The sequence below is a fragment of the Leptonychotes weddellii genome, chromosome X (assembly GCF_054177405.1).
Source record: "Leptonychotes weddellii isolate Sample4059 chromosome X, ASM5417740v2, whole genome shotgun sequence".
In the NCBI taxonomy this organism is placed as follows: domain Eukaryota; kingdom Metazoa; phylum Chordata; class Mammalia; order Carnivora; family Phocidae; genus Leptonychotes; species Leptonychotes weddellii.
Genome location: NC_138385.1, coordinates 39,199,039 through 39,222,282, shown reverse-complemented (window position 1 = coordinate 39,222,282; position 23,244 = coordinate 39,199,039). Strand labels below are relative to the sequence as shown.

The window sequence follows — 23,244 nt, the reverse complement described above, 5'->3', positions numbered from 1 at the left end:
GCAAAAAATGAACTATTGGGACCTCATCAAGATAAAAAGCTTTTGCACAGCAAAGGAAACAGTCAACAAAATCAAAAGACAACCGACAGAATGGGAGAAGATATTTGCAAATGACATATCAGATAAAGGGCTACTATCCAAAATCTATAAAGAACTTATCAAACTCAACACCCAAAGAACAAATAATCCAATCAAGAAATGGGCAGAAGACATGAACAGACATTTTTCCAAAGAAGACATCCAAATGGCCAACAGACACATGAAAAAATGCTCAACATCACTCTGCATCAGAGAAATACAAATCAAAACCACAATGAGATACCACCTCACCCCAGTCAGAATGGCTAAAATTAACAAGTCAATAAAGGACAGATGTTGACAAGGATGTGGAGAAAGGAGAACCCTCTTACACTGTTGGTGGGAATGTAAGCTGGTGCAGCCACTCTGGAAAACAGTATGGAGGTTCCTCAAAAAGTTGAAAATAGGGGCACCTGGGTGGTGCAGTCAGTTAAGCACGTGCCTTCAGCTCAGGTCTTGATCTCCAAGTCCTGGGATCGAGCCCCACATCGGATGCCCTGCTCAGCAGGGAGTCTGCTTCTCTCTCTCTCTCTCTCTCTCTCTCCCTCTGCCCCTCCCCACTGCTCATTCTCTCTCTCTCTCAAATAAATAAATAAAATCTTAAAAAACAAGTTGAAAATAGAGCTACCCTATGACCCAGCAACTACACTACTAGGTATTTACCCCAAAGATACAAATGTAGTGATCAGATGGGGCACCTGCACCCCAATGTTTACAGCAACAATGTCCACAATAGCCAAACTATGGAAAGAGCCCAGATGTCCATCAACAAATGAATGGATAAAGAAGATGTGGTTATATATATACAATGGAATATTAGTCATCAAAAAGAATGAAATCTTGCCATTTGCAACAACGTGGATGGAACTAGAGGGTATTATGCTAAGCGAAATAAGTCAATCAGAGAAAGACAATTACCATATGATCTCACTCATATATGGAATTTAAGAAACAAAACAGAGGAGCATAGGGAAAAGGAGGGAAAAATGAAACAAGATGAAACCAGAGAGGGAGACAAACCATGAGACTCTTAATCATAGGAAACAAACTGAGGGCTGCTAGAGGGGAGGGGGGTCGGGGAATGGGGTAACTGGGTGACAGACGTTAAGGAGGGCACTTGATGTAATGAGCACTGGGTATTATATAAGACTGATGAATCACTGAACTCTACCTCTGAAACTAATATTACACTATATGTTAATTAATTTAAATTTAAAAAAATTAAAAAATTAACAAAAATCTGTTTCCTCCCTGGCAACCATCTTTTCATTGTAACTTCCCATGGAGGAAAGGACAAGCTAGCTCTCTGGAGTCTCTTTCATAAGGGCACTAATCCCAATCATGAGGGCTCTGCCCTCATGACCTAATCACCTCCTAAAGGCCCCACCTCCTAGTACTATCACCTTGGGTGTTAGGATTTCAACGTATGATATTTGGGGTGACACAAACATTCATACCATAGCGACACTTATCACCTTCAAACATACCATATAATTTACTTTATTATGTTTTTTAAAAATCTATCTCCCTGACTAAAATGTAAGTTTATACAAGGGAAGGGATATTTCCTTCATTATTGCATCCTAAGCACCAAGAAGAGTAGTGCCTGGCACTTGTAGGTACTCAATAGCACTTGTTGAATTAATAAATGAAAGGGAGAACAAAGATAATGATAGACAAGAGCAAAACTAAAGTCATAGAAGATGGAAAGCAGACTGAAGTGATAACTGAAGCAAGATGAAGGAAACTACATCCAGATTGCCTATAAAGGGGGACCTGATGAGATATAAGGCTTATCTGCTCCATACAACCCTGGGAAGGCTCAAACCTGAAGGTGCCAGTAAGGCACAAGGCTTAAAAAGGGGTGTGGGGGAGCCTGGGTGGCTCAGTCGGTTGAGCCTCAGACTCCTGATTTCGGCTCAGGTCATGATCTCAGGGTCTGAGATGGAGCCCTGTATGGGGCTTCGTGCTCAGCATGGAGTCTGCTTGTCCCTCTCCCTCTTCTTTTCCCTCTGTGCACTCTCAATTTCTCTCAAATAAATAAATAAAATCTTTTTTAAAAAGAGGGTGTAATTGAAAGTCTAGACACAAAACTGGTAAATATCCTCATCTTAGCAAGAACATCCATCTTCCTGTAGCAAGAGACTGGAGATCTTTTTCTCAGGAGAAAATGAACCCACAAAAGCACTGAATTTGGAGATACCAGACACTGTTAGAGTGACAGAGGTGTGGAAATAGGAAGAGTCCATGTAAGCCTGCATTCTAAATGGTAGGAATCCCACCCCTTTCCCATGCTTCAATTCTAAAAGGCCAGCAGCCAGGCAGGAAACTTGGGAGATAATTCACTCAAGAAACTGAATAGCTCCAGGGTAAAGATCACCTGAGACAAACATATTACATAATCACCAGCCATAAAGCCAAGAATCAACAAACACACTCAAGCTGAACTGCCAATCAGGTTTTTAAGGCCTCACTCTTAAATATGAATAATCAGTCAAGTATAAACAGCTGTTTGGTTAAAGTCTCCTCTGTGAAAGACAATGACCAAAACAGGAAAAAAATTCCTGAAGGAACAGACAATTCAAAGAACAGAAAAAATACATACACACATGCACACAAACACACACACACACACTACATTACTTATATTACTAAAAAAAAGAACAAGATGTTATACAAAAGGATCAGAGAACAAGAAAAATCTTTTGAAATTTAAAGGTAGGACAGCAAAAAATTTCAATATAGATGTTGGCTTTTTCTTTTTAAGATTTTATTTATTTGACAGAGAGAGAGCACACAAGCAGGGGGAGCAGCAGAGGGAGAGAGAGAAGCAGGCTCCCTGTTGAGCAAGGAGCCCGATGTGGAGTTCGATCCCAGGACCCTAGGATCATGACCTGAGCCGAAGGCAGACGCTTAACCGACTGAGCCACCCAGGCGCCCCTAAGATATTGGCTTTTATATCAAAAAAATTTCACGGAAAGGAAAACAAAAGGGCAGAGATAGAAAATAGAAGAGGAATGAGCAGCAGATTAGACTCAATCCATGAGGTCCTAAATTCAAATAATAGGAGATATAAGGAAAATATAGAAAATGGGGGAAAGGAGGTAAGAAATAATACAGGAAACTTTCCCACATCTGAAAGTATTAGCTTCCAGATTGGCAAGTCCTAATTTGTACCCACCACAATGAATGGAAAAAAAAAAAAGGCCCACTGGGTCATTAAGTTTCAGAGATAAAGAGATAAAGCTTCTAGAGAAAAAGAGGAGAGAAATTACCCACAAAGGATCAGGACTTAAAGTAGCATTTAGACTCACACAACACTGGTGGCCAGATGACAAAACCATATCTTCAAATTTATAAAGGCAAATTATTCAAACCCAAATCTAGAAATCTAGAAGAAGTTTCAGTCATATGTCAGGAAAGAAAATACATTTATAGACATGAAAAGACTTAAACTTTACCTCCAGGCACACTTCCTCAGGAATCTAATGGAGGTTATACTCCAGGCAAATGGGAAAGGAAAGACAGGAAAAAGGAAGACAGGAGAGTAGCAAAAGGAGTTCTGGGATAATAGCCATGCAAAAGACCCTGAGAGCCTAGGATGGAAGATTCCAAGAAAAAGGTCTTCAGGGAAAAAACGGAACTCAAGTTGTTGAGCATATGGAGAAGGCAGATAAATGTTTGACAGAGCTCTTTGAGTACTTGGGGAAAAAAATTAGCAATAGGTTCATAGAAAACTAAACCAATGGAAAAATGAGGTAATTATCCATGCCAATAAAAAGTTATAAAAATCCATCACACTGAATAGGACTATGCAACTATAAAAAAAAAAAATGAAGTGCAGGGGCACCTGGGTGGCTCAGTCGGTTAAGCCTCTGCCTTAGGCTCAGGTCATGATCCCAGAGTTCTGGGATCGAGCCCTGCACTGGGCACCCTGCTCAGCAGCGGAGAGTCTGCTTCTCCCTCTCCCTCTGCCCCTCCCCCCGCTCGTGCTCTCCCGCGCTCTCTCTCTCCCTCACTCTCTCTCGCTCACTCTCTCTCAAATAAAAAAAATAAAATCTTTTTAAAAAATGAAGTGCAATATTACATGAAAAAAATCAGGTGCAGGGGCGCCTGGCTGGCTCAGTCAATAGAAGGTACAACCCTTGATCTCAGGGTTGTGAGTTTGAGCCCCACATCGGATATAGAGATTACTTAAAAATAAAATCTTAAAAGGACACCTGGGTCGCTCAGTCGGTTAAGTGTCTGCCTTCGGCTCAGGACGTGATCCCAGGGTCCTGGGATCAAATCCCGCATCGGGCTCCCTGCTCAGTGGGGAGCCTGCTTCTCCCTCTCCTTCTGCCGTTCCTCCTGCTTGTGCTCTCTCTCTCTCTGACATATAAATAAACAAAATCTTTAAAATAAATAAATAAATAAAACCTTTAAAAATTGTTTTAAAAAAATGGGTGCAGAACAGGGTCCATATTAAGCTACCTTTTAGCTAAGAAAAGCTTATTTTTAAAAAAAAATAAGCAAAAACAAAACTTGTTACTTATAGAAGGAGGGAGGGAACTGGGTAGAAGGGACAGAGATAAAAGCTAGACCTCTATAAAGGTACCTTTATTTTGTAGATTTGACTTTGGAACCATGTAAATACTTTACAAAATCATAAAACAAAATTTAATCAAAATGAAAAAACTCAATCCCTAAAATTTAAAAGGAAGCAAAATAAAAAAGTAAAAAAGAACCTGTGCATCAAGTATCAAGTTAGTCTTAAAAAAAGATTTTATTTAGAGAGAGAGAGAGAGTGCGAGTAGGGGGGAGGGGCAGAGGGAAAGGGAGAGAATCTCAAGCAGACTCTGCGCTTGGGGCAGTTCCAACATGGGGCTTGATATCAGGACGGTGAGATCATGACCTGAGCCAAAATCAAGAGTGGGATATTTAACCTACAAGCCACCCAGGCACTCCAAGTTAGTGGCTTAACCACAAAGACAGGTAGTATTTAAGAGGCACAATAATGTGACAAAAAGGAATTGGATATAAATCTTGAGCTCTTTTCAGTTATCAGTTGTTGGTAATAATATTGGTACTCATGTTCTGAAATTATAATATATATAGTAGGATATATATATATATACATATATAGTAGAATAGAATAAATAATTATGTTAATGTCAGGACTCAAATTTTCATTGTAAGACAAAAGATAAAAATATAAAAATTAAAGGATTTCAGTAAAAGTTCTATCATTCCAAATTTGATTTTAATATATCACTCTGAACTAATATTTTCTCTTTAAGAAAATATTCCCTGGCTCTGTCCACTAGAAAGGGCTTGAAGTATTACCAACCCAGTATAAGTAAGCACCCCTAGCACCCATACTGTGCTTCCAAATACCATTTCCCACTAAAAGAGACAAGGATTCCTTGAAGAAATGGTTGATTCCCAGTCTCAGGCAGAAAAGACTAGATGTGCTAGAAATACCTTATCATTCCGGAACTACTAGGGCCATCCTAGGGCTGAGACAACTTAAAGCAGTTCCAAGTGGCTATAAACAGAACAATTTGAGTACCAAAAAATAATAGTAAATTCAGTGGACTAAAACATATCAAGTATGTTAAAAATCCATGATTTCGGGGCACCTGGGTGGCTCAGTGAGTTAAGCGTCTGCCTTCGGCTCAGGTCATGATCCCAGGGTCCTGGGATGGAGCCCCATGTCAGGCTCCCTGCTCAGTGGGGAGTCTGCTTCTCCCTCTCCCTCTGTTCTTCCCCCCACCCCCAACTTGTGCTCTCTTGCTGTCTCTCTCAAAATAAAGAAACTCTTTTAAAAAAAATCCATGATTTCATGATACTGAAACAAACAAATTTAACTGATCATCTTTTGAAGAAGGTGAAAGAACCAAGGATTTACCCTGTCTTGATTGTATCAGTACATCAGGGTAACCAAATAGCTGATAAGGAAAAGTTATTTTTAGAAGAATTCTAATTAACAAATGAAGACATGATAGACTAGGTAATGATCACCAATGACTGCGAAAACCATTAGGTGAAAACCTGACAGGAAATTTTTTAATGAGTGGATCAGGCTGATGACACTGAATCCACAATTCAATCTTAACATCACCGAAAAAGAGCCCATCAGACATATACACGTTAAAAATATTCTCACCTCAAGTTAAATCTGAATCTAGTCATCTAGATCTACCAGTTTATAGGAAATACAGGTGACAGAGGAAGAACATTAAATGACATCATGAGAATTCAATCAGCAAAATCCAGAATAAGAATTTCCACAGGAAAACCAACCAGTTTCTTCAAAAAATAAATTGCAAGGACAAAAAAATTAAGAGGGAAGGGTACCTACAAATTAAAAGAGAATGAAGAGACATGTTAATCAAATGCAATGTGCATACCTTGTTTGAATCCTGATTTGAACAAACCACCTATAAAACTCGAACCATTTATGTGATACATCGGTGTCAAACCTGAATATTTACTGGATATTTGATATTATGGGATAAATGTTTATTTCTGTATGTAATAATGGTATGAAGTTATGTTTAAAAAATTAAGTTCTTTCTTTTAGAACTCACACTGAAGTTTCACATTTTATGTGATATAATGTCTGGAATTTGCCTCAAACTAATCCAAATGTGTTGGTGGAATGTGGGGTGGGTGAGAGTATAGATAAAATAAGATTGGACACCTACTGATAGTTTTTGAAGCTGGGGAATGGGTATATGGGGTTCGTTATACCATTCTTTACTTTTATATGTTTGCAATTTTTCACAATATAAAATGAAAGGAAAATTTGTACAATAAAGGAAAATAAAATCTTAGTACATGTACTTGGCTCAGGAATGAATATCTACATAGTCATAACAATAGAAACACTAAATATTAATTTAACCAAGAATTGTGCTATAAAAATAGAAGAAGGGTAGTTTGGGAAGAAAAACAAAGTAAGGGAGAGAAATTCTTATATGCCATAACTGGAAGTCAACAAATAATATGTAACTTGGATAAAGCAAAATACATCAGAATAATGTACTATTTAGAAATACAGAACATCAGAAGAAATAGCTAAAATAAATGCTGTGGTTTCTAGAAAGCAAGACTCAAGAGCAAGGAAGGGTAGGATAGAGAAACATCACTTTTCCTTACTAACCTATTACTACTATTTGACTTTTAAAACTATGTACTTGTATTTTTTGATAGTATTTTATTTATAGACTGCTTCTTAGGTCTTGGTGCTCTGGCTGTCACCTCCCATAAAATTCATATTTTGACTCAAGACTCAAGAGTAGATATTTAAACCTCAAATCAGGGCAAACTAGGGTTATCCTATCATCGTAATGGAATGGACTGTCACTACCAGGAACAGGGAAAGAGAAATGAAGGTATTAAGTGAAAACAACCTAGGGCTATACATAAGGTATTATTTTTATTACAGTCAGCATCTGGCCTATATTTGAGTACCTACTGGATTGGATCTTAGGTCCCAGTACAAATTTTGCAGGGAAAAGGAATTCCTCTGGATAGATGTGTAGGGTAAACAATTTGCCCAATAGAAGCTGGAAGGGCTGGAAACTTGGGTAAATATTGCAAAGAGGTATCCATTCACCAAACATTTGATGAGCACCACTATGTGTATGAATCTATGCTAAGTGCTGGGCTACAAAATTAAATAATATCCAGCTGCTACCTCCCAGTCTCATGTGGGAAGCACCAATCAATGCACAACAATGCAATATGGTGTAACAAATGCAACAACAGGAGATAAGCAATGGGAGATTAGACTAGAGTACAGAAAGGGGGACTCCCTAATCAGACGGAGGCATCAGATAAGGTTTTCTACAGGATCTAATGTTTGAAATGAATCTTTGAACATAAGTAGAAGCCAAGGGGAGAAGAGTGAGGGCACTGTGGAGAAAGGACAGCCTCAGGCAGGAGTGAGATAGCTCAGTAGGATAACTTGAGTTCCATACGAACGGAAAGAGGAAAGCAGGTGAGGATGCGGCAGAAGATGAAGCTAGGGACCTTCTCATGAAGATCTGTCAGTGCAAAGATAACAAATTTAAGCTTTATTCTAAAAGCTACTGGGTAACTACTGAAGAATTTTAAGCAAGATTGTGGTATGATTTTATCTGCATTTTAAGGACACCTCTGGCTGCATGCAGTGTAGAGAATAAACCAAGGTAAGGGGTTGGAACTAGTGAAACCAGTTTGGAGGTTACTGCAATAGTTTAGGCAAGAGAAGATGGTAGCTTGGAATTGAGTGATGGTGGTGGTGGTAATGGTGGTGGAAATAGAAGAGGGGGAGTCAAGGTATTTTTAGGAAGGAAAACTGACAGGACTTGGAGACTGATTAGATGTGGCTGAGGAGGAAGGTGGGGATTAAGACAGAGGAGTCTAGGATGACATGTCTCTAGTACATGGTGCTACCATTTACTAAGGTGAGAAAAAAGAAGCATATTCTGAAAGGGAAGAGGATAAATTTGGTTTAGGGCAGTGTTTCTCAACTGGAGGCAACTGTGCCCCCCCAAGAGACATCTGGAGACAGTTCTGATTGTCACGACTAATGGCACGTAGTGGGTAGAGGCCAGGGATGCTGCTAAAGTCCTATAATGCACCTAACAGCTCCACACAACAAAAAATGATCCAACCCAAAATGTCAGTAGGGCAGAAGCTGAGAAACTCTGATCTAGGGCAGTGCTGATTTGAATCTGTAGGCCAGTTAAGTGAAGAAGTTCAATAGCCTTTTAGAAATGTACCTCCTAAAGCTCAAGAGGGAACCAGAATGCAAATATAAGTTTAGGAGTTATCAATTTGTAGGTGGTCATTCCAGTCACCAACTACACTTGGGTGCAATCTCCCATGAATGTATCTGAAAAGAAGGTCAAGGACAGAGTCCTGGCGGATACCAACACTTATAGTAGGAAAGGAGAGGAGAAAGAGATCCCATGGGAAAGACTTAGAAGTGGCCAGCAAGATAGGAGGAAAACCATCAGAGAAAGGAATCACAGAAAGCAAACAAAGAAAATGTTTCAAGGAAGGAAATAAGAAAAATAAGTGGTGTCAAAGGCAGAGAAAAGTTGAGTAAGTTAGGGAAAGTTTCCATTGGATTTGGCAAAATAGAATCACTGATGACTTTGACAAGATCAATTTCTATGGGGTGTTAAGGGCAGAAGAACCATGAGTTTTTTTTTAATGGGAGATATTTAATGTTTATGAACTTAAAGAAAAGAGCCGATAGGGGTCATAGGGAAGGAGGTACAGAAACAGGAGAAAGAGGGTATGTAATGAAGAAGCAAAGATCTAAAGGAGGGAGGAGATGAGTCCAACATGGTGTTTCAAGGAAGGATAGGAAGGTTGGAAGACCAACCGCCTCTTTCACTGAAATAGGAGGAAAGGAGGGATAAGATTTCAGTGGAATTGGTAGATGTTAGGAGAACAAGCTCAGAGGGTTCTCATGTGATACCCTTAACTTTTCAGGGAAGAATGAGGTACAATCATCTGCTAAGGGCAAGAGTAGAAGTGATGGGGTAGGGAATTGAGGAGAGGTAAGGGTTTAGAGAAGTCACTGAAGAGAATGGGAGAAGAAACTGATGAGGCCCATGTAGGAAGACTTCTGGAGAACAATTCTACAAAGGAAGCTGCATCCTAACAGCGAAATCCTAGAGGTCAGGATGTGTCCTATTAGAAGGCACCACCCAAGTGTCAGGAACTTAAATCATTAGGAGGGTGGGTGCTGGTAAGAACCAACAGGGAACAAGAGTGTCAGTTGCGAGTGCTGTTCAGTCCTCATGAGCAAGGCTTTTGACTTGTTTTCTTAAGTTCCACAAGGGCAGGGACCATGCCTATTCGAGTCATCATTGGATCCCCAGCACCTGGCACAGTGCCCAACACATAGCAGGCACTCAATAAATAGTAGGTGCATGAAGAAAGAAGGATATAAAAATGTCTTACAGGCCAACCTCATGACGTAGATGCCTTACCACTTACATCTCCCATGATACTTCTCAGTTCTGTTCTGCCGAAAACACTAGCCTTCCAAATAGTTCAGACACTTGTCACCTGTTAGACTGCCCTCACCGGTACCTCTTTTTCCTAATACTTCCTTCCTATTAAATTCCTTGGATGCCTGACATGGGCAATAATGGATGAAGTTCTCTCTCCTGCTCTCCACCGTCCCTGAAATGAAACACCAGCAATGTTCTCTCCGTGTTACAAGGTATGCTTTCAGAACAGAGCCCCTCCTCCCCTATAGCACCAGGGGCCGCTCTATTATTAAAATGTCAGGGACACTACTATTACAGACTGCAATGTCTAGGGTTATCTTCAACCAGCCCTTGTTTCTCATTACCTGTGCCACTTGATTGTGTTTCTCAGGGATGTTTTTCAGATGGTTAGACCATACACAGACGATGCTTCTGTCTAAAGAAAGAAAACGAATTTGCTTTATATGGTTTTCTTGATGAAAGGTTATTTAGAAATGTCTGGCCATTCAAATACCTTCCTTCAGAGAGGCATACTCAGATTTGAAGAAGTACCTAATTCAAGCTCAAGGCCATTTTTCAGAGAAAACCTGTTTCCTGGTCTAGCCATTTCGAAGCTGATTCTTAACAGAGCATAGAGCTAGCCTGCAATATTTTCTCTCATGCCTCAAATGCACCAATATGACAAGATCTGCTTTCTGTTCAGATTTTAAGAGGGAAATAAAATGTAATGGGTTTTGTTTTTGTTACTGAATAATAGAACACTAACGTCATATACTCATTTAATTCAGCACACGGGGGGGGGGGGGGGGGAAGCCAAGTGCCTGCCCTGATGAACTGTAGTTTGGGGCATATGGGTATTAAACAGTGTGACTAATATAAAATGATGGTTTTTCAAGTGGATTTATTGAAAATGGGCAAATGCAAAGTTCAGGAATGGAATCTGAGAATGGGTACTGGGATTAAGTCTCAGAAATACACCACTGTGAACTCCCTTACCACCACTCACCTCCTCTACCAATCACTTTAAGGCAGATTTATCACAGCAAGTCTAGTTTTCAGGGATATGGAGATATGAAATAGAAAAGGCGACTCTCTAATAAAGAGGAGACTTCTCCCAGTACAGAAAAGGAGCATAAAATGATGATGACGACAATGGTGCGTGGGCAGTGGCCGCAACATTAACATTTACTAAGTGCTACCTGGGGCTCAGGCATATGACTTTTCGAGGAAGAAAGGGTGAAAGTTGTGATTCCTCGTGCTATGTGACAATGACTACCCACCAAAAAGCATCCAAAATTAACTTTGTGATCACATTCTGCATCAAAGACTTCTTCAAGGCTGCCATATTTTCCACTCCTCTCTACCCCTCTCCCCCGACACTGTTCCTATACCTTCCTTCTCCTCTCAGCCCTTAGTTTGCTATTTCTACTAGTCATGGCCTTCAACTGACCTCTCCAAGTTCCCAGGTAGTACCCCACAGTCTTCGGATTGCCATCTGGACCTCGGTTCACAGAGAAGGTGGACTTATTTCGGTAGCCATTGATGACAGGCTGGAGAAGGCAGGGCAGGAGAAGCACAATAGGACAAATGAAACCAAAGAGAACAGCAATAAAAGGAACGTAAGAATGTTCTCTGGATAAGGACAAATAAATGGCACTTTCTTGGAAGGTATGGCATTTGTGAAAGTCCATAGCTGAGGTCAAGACACTCCACAGGCACTCCACAGTGGAAAGGAGTTTCAATCTTGCTGTGAAGCAGGGATCAGCGAACTTTCTCAGTAAAGAGCCAGATAACAAGTTATTTTAGGCTTTGCAAGTCATATGGTCCTTGTCACAACTACTTAACTCTGCCATGCAGTGCAAAAGCAGCCAGGGACAATCCATAAACAAGCAAGCTCAGCTGTGTTCCAATAAAACTTTACAAAAAAGCAGGGGTGGGTGACAGATACGGCCTAAGGGCCATAGTTTGCCAACCTCTGCCATAAATTAAATTCTGCCTCTCTGAGGCCTCATTCGGTTTCCAAAGTCTGAAATCTTTCTACAGAGGTAATACCGTAGTGGTTGAGAAAGTGAGCTTTGCATCAAATAGACCTGAGTGTGAACCTCAGCTCTGGCACTTTCTAAATGTGTGTCCTTGGGCAAATTACTTAATCTCTCTGAACCTCAACATCTTCATCTGTAAAACGATAGTGCCTACCCCTCAGGGTGACTATAAACAGTCAATGATGATGCATGCTAATCACTTAGCACAGACAATGTGCTAGACAATGATGCATGCAATCACTTAGCACAGGGCCTGGTCTCCAGAAAGTGCCCAGTAGGTACTGGCTGATATTATTAGCTATTAAGGGGACTTAGTAGATAAAGGATAGGGAAGTAGTGGCTTACAGAGGGTATAATAGGATGGAGAAGACAAGAGAGCCCCTCAGCTCTGGGTGCAGATGTTGTCACACTGACTCCATTGAGCTTTTGGAGGTAAGACTCTAGTCTCCATAAAATTCTCTTCTGAGCTTCAAATTTCACCTGCAAAAGAATATATGTAATGAAACAAAGAGACTTATGCAGTATTACCTCAAAAAATGGAAAACAAAGAGGAAAAGAGAAGGCTGTCCCACAGATTCTTGGGTCATGGTCTTAGCAGATAAGGAACCCGTAATGATGGGACAGCAATAGACCTAAGAAGGTATTGGGAGAAAGGTCAAAAGTGAGCTCTTATGTAAGCTCTTCATTTTAACCGATCTTTCAGATTGAACACCCAAGCTATAGGTCAGTGCTGTGATAATGGAAATGTTTTATGTTGGTATTATATGCCATATAATATGGTAACCACTAGCCACATGTGGCTAATGAGCACTTGAAATGAGGCTCATGTGACAGAGGAACTGAATTTTTTTTTAAAGATTTTATTTATTTATTTGACAGAGAGAGACACAGCAAGAGAGGGAACACAAGCAGGGGGAGTGGGAGAGGGAGAAGCAGGCTTCCCACTGAGCAGGGAGCCCAACTCGGGGCTCGATCCCAGGACCCTGGGATCATGACCTGAGCCAAAGGCAGACGCTTAACGACTGAGCCACCCAGGCGCCCCAGGAACTGATTTTTTAATCTCATTTAACTTTAGTTAATATATATAGTTAGTTGCCTCTGCTGTATCAGTACATACGCATTTCTACACTATGCTATGCAAAATCACATGAAAGAAATCACAGGGCATTAAGAGTACACTTATCTTGATGAGCACTAATATATAGAATTGTTGACTCACTATACTGTACACTGGAAACTAATTTAATATTGTATGTTAACTATACTGGAATTAAAATTTATTTTATTTTATTTTTTTTGTTAAAGATTTTATTTATTTGACAGAGAAAGACACAGCGAGAGAAAGAACACAAGCAGGGGGAGTGGGAGAGGGAAAAGCAGGCTTCCCGCGGAGCAGGGAGCCCGATGCAGAACTCGATCCCAGGACCCAGGGATCATGACCTGAGCCCAAGGCAGATGCTTAACCGACTGAGCCACCCAAGCGCCCCATGGAATTAAAATTAAAAAAAAAAAAAATCACAGGGCTCATGGGAAAAATGGGGTTAGGCACACACATTCCAAAACTTTATAGTATCACATATAGAAAGGATAGGAACCTAACAAAAAGGGTAATACAGTTTTCCACATTCACTGGTTAAGAAATGGGGCGCCTGGGTGGCTCAGTTGGTTAAGCAGCTCGGGTCATGATCTCAGGGTCCTGGGATTGAGCCCTGCATCAGGGCCCTGGGATCGAGTCCTGCATCAGGTTGCCTGCCCAGTGGGGAGCCTGCTTCCCCTTCGCTGCCCCTCCTGCTGCTTGCGTGCTCTCTCTCAAATGAATAAATCTTAAAAAATAATAAAAAATTAAAAATTAAAAAAAATAAAAGGTTAACGGGACACCTGGGTGGCTCAGTCGGTTAAGCGTCTGCCTTCAGCTCAGGTCATGATCCCAGGGCCCTGGGATCGAGTCCCGCATCGGGCTCCCTGCTCCGCGGGGAGCCTGCTTCTCCCTCTGCCTCTGCCTCTCTCTCTCTCTCTCTCTATCTCTCATGAATAAATAAATAAAATCTTAAAAAAAAAAAAAAAGAGGGAATCCCACCTCATCCCCCCCCCAAAAAATAAATAAATAAATAAAAGGTTAAGAAATTTATAGATAGATACTACAATAAGGATGGCACTTTACCCTGACAAAGACCTGAAGTTTGCTTGTGGAAGTGGCTGTCCACTTGGGAATGATCCTGAAGTGGTGAAAGGAGGGTTATGTGTCACATACAGAAAGATCTAGCAGCAGACATGGATGAGCGTGGCTCATACCACACTCAGTGAACTGCGGGAACCCGTAAATGCTTGAGGCACGTGTGCGTGTTCATTTTATGCATTCTTATGTAGCTCGGTTCTGCTGGGTACAGTTTGCTTCTTTCATCTGGTGTTTCTTGCGGACAAAAAAAAAAATCACTCCTAAGCCAACGTGAAATTTGCATTATGTTCAAATTGGTTCCTTAATCTATCAATTCCTTGGAACAAATTTATGTTTTTAAAACAAGCATTACAGCAGAATTGACTGTATTTAAAATCAAATAGCCACATGTAGCTAGTGGCTACTGAGTTGGAAAGTGCAGCTATGTATAAAGCAGCAAGAGTACTTGCTATTCACACATACAGAGAATAACAAAAAAGCAAGGGAGAAACAGGCATTTCCCGGTATGTCTCCAGAGTTTGGAAGATGTAACAGGTGTAAAGTTTCAGATTCATATTACATTAAATTCATATTATATTAAAATTTCAGATTCATATTACTCAGCCACCAAAAAGAATGAAATCTTGCCATTTGCAATGATGTGGATGGAACTGGAGGGTATTATGCAAAGCGAAGTAAGTCAGTCGGAGAAAGACAAATACCATATGATTTCACTCATATGTGGGATTTAAGAAACAAAACAGATGAACAGAGGGGAAGGGAAGGAAAAATAAAATTAGAACGAAACCAGAGAGGGAGACAAACCATAAGAGACTCTTAACTCTAGGAAACAAACTGAGGGTTGCTGGAGGGGAGGTGGGGGGGGATGGAGTAACTGGGTGATGGGCATTAAGGAGGGCATGTGATGTAATGAGCACTGGGTGTTGTATGCAACTGACAAACCACTAAATTCTAACTTTGAAACTAATAATACCGTATATGTTAATATAAAAAACTAAATACATTTGAAAAAAACTTTTCAGGGCACCTGGGTGGCTCAGTTGGTAAGCGACTGCCTTTGGCTCAAGTCATAATCCTGGAGTCCCAGGATTGAGTCCTGCATCAGGCTCCCTGCTGAGCAGGGAGTCTGCTTCTCCCTCTGACCCTCCCCCTCTTATGCTCTCTTTCTCTCTCTCATATAAATAAGTAAAATCTTTAAAAAAAAAAAAAAAAGAAAGAAAAAAGCTTTTCATTAGCATATTGATTTTAAGCACCTGTTGGGGGATCTGGGTAGAGCTGTCCAGTCAAGCTTCCTACAAGTCTGGCACCATTCCCCCTGATGGAACTGGGGAGTGAAAACGTAAGCTGGGTACCAACCTTGAGCTGTTCCTCATAGCTCAGCCTCCAGGGTGGCGTCACAACATCAGCCAGCCTTAAAAAAAATAGTTCAGGCACTTCATTCATTAAATAAATATGTACTGAGCACCTACTATGCATAAGTACTTCCTGCCACCATCTTCTCTGGCATTTTACTTATTCAGAAAACCTAACTCTCATGCCCCTGGGGAGATACAGTCTGGGAGAAGAGCCCATTTTGGTGCTGTCTACTTAACAAAGCAGAACAGATGGGCAAACTTAATATAAGAAAAATCCAGATTTATCAAGAGGTAATTAATCATATTACAAAAGGCTTCACTGTTGGGTTCCTTTAAATAGCTCACCTCCCTAATGCTTTTAAAATATAATTTGATTTAGAAAATACATTTGTTGCATAAAATGAGGTATATTTGTGTTTGCATGGCTGCAACGGGACTATTCATTTGTAAGCCATCTGATCGCTCTCTGGATTCCTGGTTTTCAGCATACCTGCCCTGGGCCTTTATAGAGACAAGGTCCCAGTTTAATATCTCATTTCTGTGAAAAACATACTTAGAGGCAAGGAGAATATTTTCTGCCATCACAAAGCATTTCCACCAACATTCTTCAGGTGTCTTCAAATTTGCCCTGGGTATCCTACCTCAGGCGCCCCCTTGATCCCTTGCAATGCCACGTTAGTTACAACAGGAATACAGAATTTTAGGAGACCCAGAGATTCAGACTTGCTAATGGGAAACAATATCCGCCTGGGTCTTACCTTTCCTGCCAGGAACCATCAAGTGGTCCAACACGGCTTGGTTTCTTCTGACTTTTCTGTCCTCTTTGACACTTCTTGGGTATCACGTCGGTGAAGTTTCCCTCACATGCTGAGCCCAGAAAGGGCTGTGACCAACCCGGAGGCTTAGTGGCACACCAGGGAGTGATCCTGGTTTGGGGAGGAGACCCACCCTGGAGAGGAAACATCTCGGGCTATGCATTGGGACTTTTCTTTTAATCCCTGCCAACCACAGAAACACCTGCATGAAAGGTGAACAAACAGAAGTTGGGAAACAGAAGCACAACTCCCAAACCCCTTCATTCATTTACAAACCCTTACAGAAGCTCAGCACCCAGCACACTGCCTGGCAGAGAGTCAACACTTGGTAAAAGCAGGCCTGCTGAATGGAACTGAATTACTGCATGTCAGGTACTGGCTTAGGTTCCCAAAATAAAAAGATGAGGAAAATATACTCGTTGTCCTCCAGGGAAGAGTTCAACACTCTGGATACACTTCTATGGCTGGTCCCTCTCTATATTCTACCCTCCCACCCAAAAACCAATGAGTCAACTACTATTTAGTACGTGCTAGACTATGTGCAAGACACCGTGCCACACAAGATTACAATCTAATTGAGAAGATCAAGTGCAGATGCAGGACAAGATGACAATAAATAACACAATGTGCTTAGTTCCTGACAAATGCTCAGGAAAAGCTTCCCAGAGCAGGTAAGCCTTGCACCAGGACTTAAAGGATGGCAGGGAGCTGAAACAGATGGCTAGACCAGTCTGGCTAAAACAGTAATTCATTTTGGGGAACAGAGGAAATGAGGTTGAAAAGTTACATCAAAGTGAGAGCTGGAAGAACTTTAATGCCTGAATAAAATATGGACTTTATTATGAAGGCAACAGTGAGCTGATGGAGGCTTTATGTAGAGAAATAAAGATGAAATAGGGAGGTTAATGAAAAGCACGTTCAACGACAGGGATGTCCACTCTCACCACTGTTGTTCAACATAGTACTAGAAGTCCTAGCCTCAGCAATCAGACAACAAAAAGAAATAAAAGGCATCCAAAGCAGCAAAGAAGTAGTCAAACTGTCACTCTTACCAAACAACATGATACTCTATGTAGAAAACCCAAAAGACTCTACCAAAAAATTGCTAGAACTGATACAGCAAGGGGGTCCTGGGTGGCTCAGTTGGTTAAGCATCTGCTTTCGGCTCAGGTCATGATCCCAGGGTCCTGGGATAGAGCCCTGCATCAGGCTCCCTGCTCAGCAGGGAACCTGCTTCTCCCTCTCCCTCTGATCCTCCCTCTTGTTCGTGCTCTCTCTCTCTCTCTCTCAAATGAATAAATAAAAAATAAAATAAAATAAGACAGTCTCTTCAACAAATGATGGGAAAATTGGACAGCCACGTGCAAAGGAATGAAACTGGACCACTTTCTTACACCATATACAAAAATAAACTCAAAATGGATGAAAGACCTAAATGTGAGACAGGAATCCACCAAAATCCTAGAGGAGAACACAGGCAGCAACCTCTTTGACCTTGGCTGCAGCAACTTCTTGCTAGACACGTCTCCAAAGGCAAGAGAAACAAAAGAGAAAATGAACTATTGGGACATCACCAAGATAAAAAGCTTTTGCACAGCTAAGAAAACAGTAAACAAAACTAAAAGGCAACCTACAGAATGGGAAAAGATATTTGCAAGCGTCTTATCAGATAAAGGGCTAGTATCCAAAATCTATAAAGAACTTATCAAACTCAACACCCAAAAAATCCAGTAAAGAAATGGGCAGAAGACATGAACAGACATTTTTCCAAAGAAGACATCCAAATGGCCAACAGACACATGAAAAAACGCTCAACATCACTCCACATCAGAGAAATACAAATCAAAACCACAATGAGATACCACCTCACACCAGTCCAAATGGCTAAAATTAACAACACAGGAAACAACAGATGTTGGCGAGGATGCAGAGAAAGGGGAACCCTCTTACACCATTGGTGGGAATGCAAAGTGATGCAGCCATACTGGAAAACAGTATGGAGAGTCATCAAAAATTTGAAAATAGAGCTACCCTATGACCCAGCAATTGCACTACTAGGTATTTAGCCAAAGGATACAAACACAGTGATCCGAAGGGGTACATGCACCCCAATGTTTATAGCAGCAATGTCCACAATAGCCAAACTATGGAAAGAGCCCAGATGTCCATCGACAGATGAATGGATAAAGAAGAGTGGTATATATATACAACAGAATACTACTCAGCCATCAAAAAGAATGAAATGTTAACATTTGCAATGACGTGGATGGAACTGGAGGGTATTATGCTAAGTGAAATAAGTCAGTCTGAGAAAGACAAATACCATATGATTTCACTCATATGTGGGATTTAAGAAACAAAACAGATGAACAGAAGGGAAGGAAAAACAAAATAAGATGAAAATAGAGAGCGAGGCAAACCATAAGAGATGCTTAACTCTAGGAAACAAACTGAGGGTTGCTGGAGGGGAGGTGGGTAGGGAGAAGAGGTAATTGGGTGATGGGCATTAAGGAGGGCACTTGAAGTAATGAGCACTGGGTTTTATATGCAACTGATGAATCACTAAATTCTACCCCTGAAACTAATTAAATTGAACATATAAAGAACTTAAATCAAGAATTTAATAAAATTCTATTATTCTAATCTAATTCTAAATCAGTTCTAAATCAAGAATTTAATTAAAAAATAAAAATAAAAAAGAGGAAAAAAAAGCAAGTTCAGGGGTGCCTGGGTAGCTCACTGTGTTGGGCATCCAACTCTTGGTTTTGGTTCAGGTCATTATCTCATGGGTCATGGGATCAGGCCCTGCGTTGGCCTCTGTGCTCAGCGGGGAGACTGCTTGAAGATTCTGTCCCTCTGCCCCTCCCCCTGCTCACACGAGCTCTCTCTCTCTCTCTCTCAAATAGATAAATCTTAAAAAAAAAAAAAAAGCAAATTCATGTTTGAGACATGTGTTTGCAATGGTAAGGAAAATATCCAAATGGAAACATCTAACAAGTAGAGAAGCAGTACTACGAGTCATGAGAGAAGTCAGGGTTAGAGATTTGGTTGAGTGTCTATAAGTACAAGATGTAAGATTTTTTTTAAAAAAAGGAGCTTTCAGTAAAGAGAAGAGCAAAAGACCGATGACTACACCTGGGAAAAAGACAGTATCTGGAGAACAAGAAGAGATGCTGGTGACCCAGGAGAACATGGAGCTTAGAGGCCAAGGAAGATGCCTTTAGGTAAGACACTGACATATCCAGTAAGTCAGAGGCCAAAGAAAGAAGTGAAATAAGGCAGTAGTAAGTGGCAGACAGGAGGTACAAATGAAGGTTTGAGATCTTAGGCGTGGAGACCCTAGAGTCAGGCAGACCTGAGTGGTCCCCTGACTCCACCACTTACTAGTTAGGTGGCCTTTGGCAAGTCAATCATTCCCCATGACTTTCCTTTTTTTTTCATCTGTAAAATGGAGATAATAATAGTACCTACCTCATATAGTGGTTATAAGAGTTAAATAAAGGATAATTAATAAAAAGTACCCAGCAGAAGATTAAATGGAGCTGATGTTTGTAAAGCTCTGAGCACAGCGCCCAGTACCTGGTGAAAACTCAGTTAATTGTCATGATGCTGAAAGACAGTACAGGACTGGGTGGGGGTGGCAATATTGACAAAAGGGAGCAGAGGGTGGAAGGGGGGGAAGGACAAGTAGGAGTAACTATAAGGCAAAAGCTGCAAGAGTCAGAACAGGTGAGGGCCTCACTTTGGAAAGAGGAAGGAATCCCTTTGCCTCCAACACAGGAGTCAGTGTTGGTGCCTATTTACTTTATGGTGCCTGATCACTGCTGTGTAACTTGTTTGGGTACCAAGGACACATGAATGGACTTGGCTGGACACCTTAGTGATGAGCTGTGAAATTACCTTTTTGCCCTTGTCCTCTACCTTGGATTACATCCCAATGTTAAATCATACCTTAATTCAGAACACACACACACACACACACACACACGTTTCCAATGTATGTAACCGATTTATTAACAGAGATTCCTCCATGGCTTCCTCTTATTACTGTGAAATTAGTATGCTGTGACCACTGTGTAACTTAAAGGATGCTGGTATGGGTGCTATAGTCTTTAGCCCATATACCACTTTGTGTGTTTACAAAATATTAAAGAAAGTAACTGTCAACATGGAAGCATTTGCGGGGGATCTTCAGAAATTTCTAACAAAACATATTTAAGCTGTCTCAAAGTTGAGGTGATAATAGATAGCACCCTCTACACAACTCCCAGAAAAAGGCAAGTTATTAAGAAGAACATGGGCTTTGGAGCCATATTCTAATCTCAGCTCTGCTGCTCACTAGCTATGTGACTTTGGGCAAGTTACTTAAGCACTATGAATGTCAGTGTCATCATCTATAAAAATAGGACTAGTACCACCTACCTTTCAAGGCTGTGCTAAGAATTAAATAAGCTCGGATGCCTGGGTGGCTCAGTCGGTTAAGCGTCTGCCTTCGGCTCAGGTCATGATCCCAGGGTCCTGGGATCAAGCCCCGCATCGGGCTCCCTGCTCAGCGGGGAGCCTGCTTCTCCCTCTGCCTGCCACTCCCCCTGCTTGTGCTCACTCTCTCTCTCTCTCTGATAAATAAAGAAAAATCTTTAAAAAAAAAAAAAAAAGAATTAAAGGAGCTCATATATATGAAGTGCTCAGGATGGCACCTAACACAGTAGGCATTTGACATGTGTCACTGCCCCTCCTTAGGCTCTGATTCAAAGCACATCACTTGATTTCTTCATGCCTCGACGTGTCTGACCTGCAAAACTGGCGAAATGTAATAAAGCCTGTGAATGCCGTTAGGATAAGTAAAATTATGTGGGAAACTTGTAACACAAAACACAAACCAAAGAACTTTCATAACATTCTGCATTAGTGCCTGCTGGAGTGTGGTGAGCTTAAGGCCTGCCCTGGACCACCTATGAATACTATCAAAAGTGTGTGATCTGTGATAAACATTTTTCTAAAGTGAGACAAAAGTATGTATTTGATATGAAGAAAAGCAAAAGCCAGAGAGAGGAAATGAGTGAAGAGGTAAGAGACAAAAAATAAGGAATGGGCAGAACGGGGGCAGACTGCAGGGGGAGGGTGTGCTGCAGGCCCATTTAGGGGTTGGCAGACGAGGGACAGGGGAGCTGAGGGCTGAAGACATCTATCTGTATCTCACAACATTCAGACTTTTTTTGAGTGTGTGGGTCCTCTCACTGGTGAATGCCACCAGGACTGTGCTCTACTTGCCCTGTATCCCAGCAGTAGGCTCTTGTGCATCTAGGTTTCTTCCTCCAAATTATCAGGTATGGTCTAAAATAGGACCCCACTATTGCCAACCGGTCACCGCTCCTGGTAAAGACCCTTTCATCATATTTAGTAATTTCTGAAGTGAAATATATTTTTCAAGGCAGCATAATAATACCAGTCAAAGTGAATTACGTTTCTTTGTTTCTTGATGTCGGGGGGGAGGGGGGCATCTGCCCACAGAAAAGACTAGTTTCTTTTCAGAGGTTTTCCTGTTTTAAAAAAATGCTTGGGTTTAAAAAAAAAAAAAAAAGTGTGTGACATCTGCTCAGTTTCTCCTATAGGAATCAATCGGAAAGGGACTCAGGGTCCAGAGCTAGATAGGAAGGAAGACTAAGTCTCTAGGGCTGGAATAGGTAACCTGCCTGAAATGCTCAGAGATTCCAATCTGAGACTACGTGGTAGGTTTGATGCGTGTGGGGCCAAGGAGCTTCTTGGAGCAAAATGTTAACCCACAGACAAGGGTCCTGCTTACACTCTCTGTTCATCCTTCCTTCAGCTGGCCTGGCCCCACACACGGTTCTTGGCAAGAGGTGATGGACATAAGAGTGTACTGCTGAGTCCTCACTGCAATGCACGCTCCATCAGGTCCTTCCCCCACCAGACCCCCTCACCAGCCCCTCCATCCCCCTCTTCTCCGGGCAAGTTCTACCCACCGTGTCTGTGGGAAAGACTATCACTGAACTTGGGCCAAGGGAGGGCTGAGGTCACAGCACAGGCGGACGCAGAGCTGGCCGCAACCTTGGACAGCCAGCATAGGTCAGGTCCGCGCGTCCCCACCTCCGCCGGCCTCCTCAATTCCCGCCCCGCAGGCAGATTGGCTCGCTAAGCAGTTTTCTCTAAGTAAGGGTTCAATCGGGCTTTCCGAGTTCTCCACGTACCCCCCATACCTTTGCAACCAATAAATCCTCTTACAAACCTGAGGCGGCCAAGTAAAAGCCAGCGGCCGGCCTGGATCGCTGCCGCTGGGGAGAGTCACTTCCTGGTGCGCGCGGCGGCTCGACTCCCGACGCACACGCAGCCAGCCCGGGGCAGGCGCGACGGGACGCGGGGCTCCTCCCAGGCGCGGCTCAGCCGGGCCTGCCCGGGACAGCCAGTTTCGGGGAGCCCTCCTCCCTACCCTAACCGGGCGCTTCTCTAGACACCTTCCTCCAAATCACTCAACGCCCTATTGCCCCCTTCCCCCCCCACCAGGTCCCCTCTCCTCCCCTCCTAGCGACCCCGCCCACCGCCTGCTCTTCTCCCCGTCCCATTGGCGGATCTGGATAAGCCTCAAAAATCACAAAGAAATTTGAACTACAGCGTGAATAGTGCTACCCATCGCAGGGGTGCTTGCGATTTAACGCAACCAAAATTATAGGCTCAGATCCATGATGGCTTGGAAGATTGGGAGATGAAGGGTAGGGTGGTGTCTTCAAATCGCAACATTTTGTAAAAGTCGGCCCTTTTTGGAGCCCTAGGGTTTTTTTT

The 23,244-nt window shown here is 41.9% G+C and overlaps 1 protein-coding gene across 1 annotated transcript in view; it reads right to left on the bottom strand.

The window, feature by feature from the left end:
* TRMT2B (tRNA methyltransferase 2B) overlaps positions 1–23,244 on the bottom strand; it is a 59,131-nt gene that overhangs the window by 33,502 nt on the left and 2,385 nt on the right. The window contains 6 exon segments of the mRNA XM_081809321.1: positions 10,424–10,494; positions 11,509–11,608; positions 12,446–12,580; positions 15,633–15,687; positions 16,390–16,555; positions 16,558–16,648. Coding sequence (XP_081665447.1) covers positions 10,424–10,494; positions 11,509–11,608; positions 12,446–12,580; positions 15,633–15,687; positions 16,390–16,555; positions 16,558–16,648 — 618 coding nt within the window.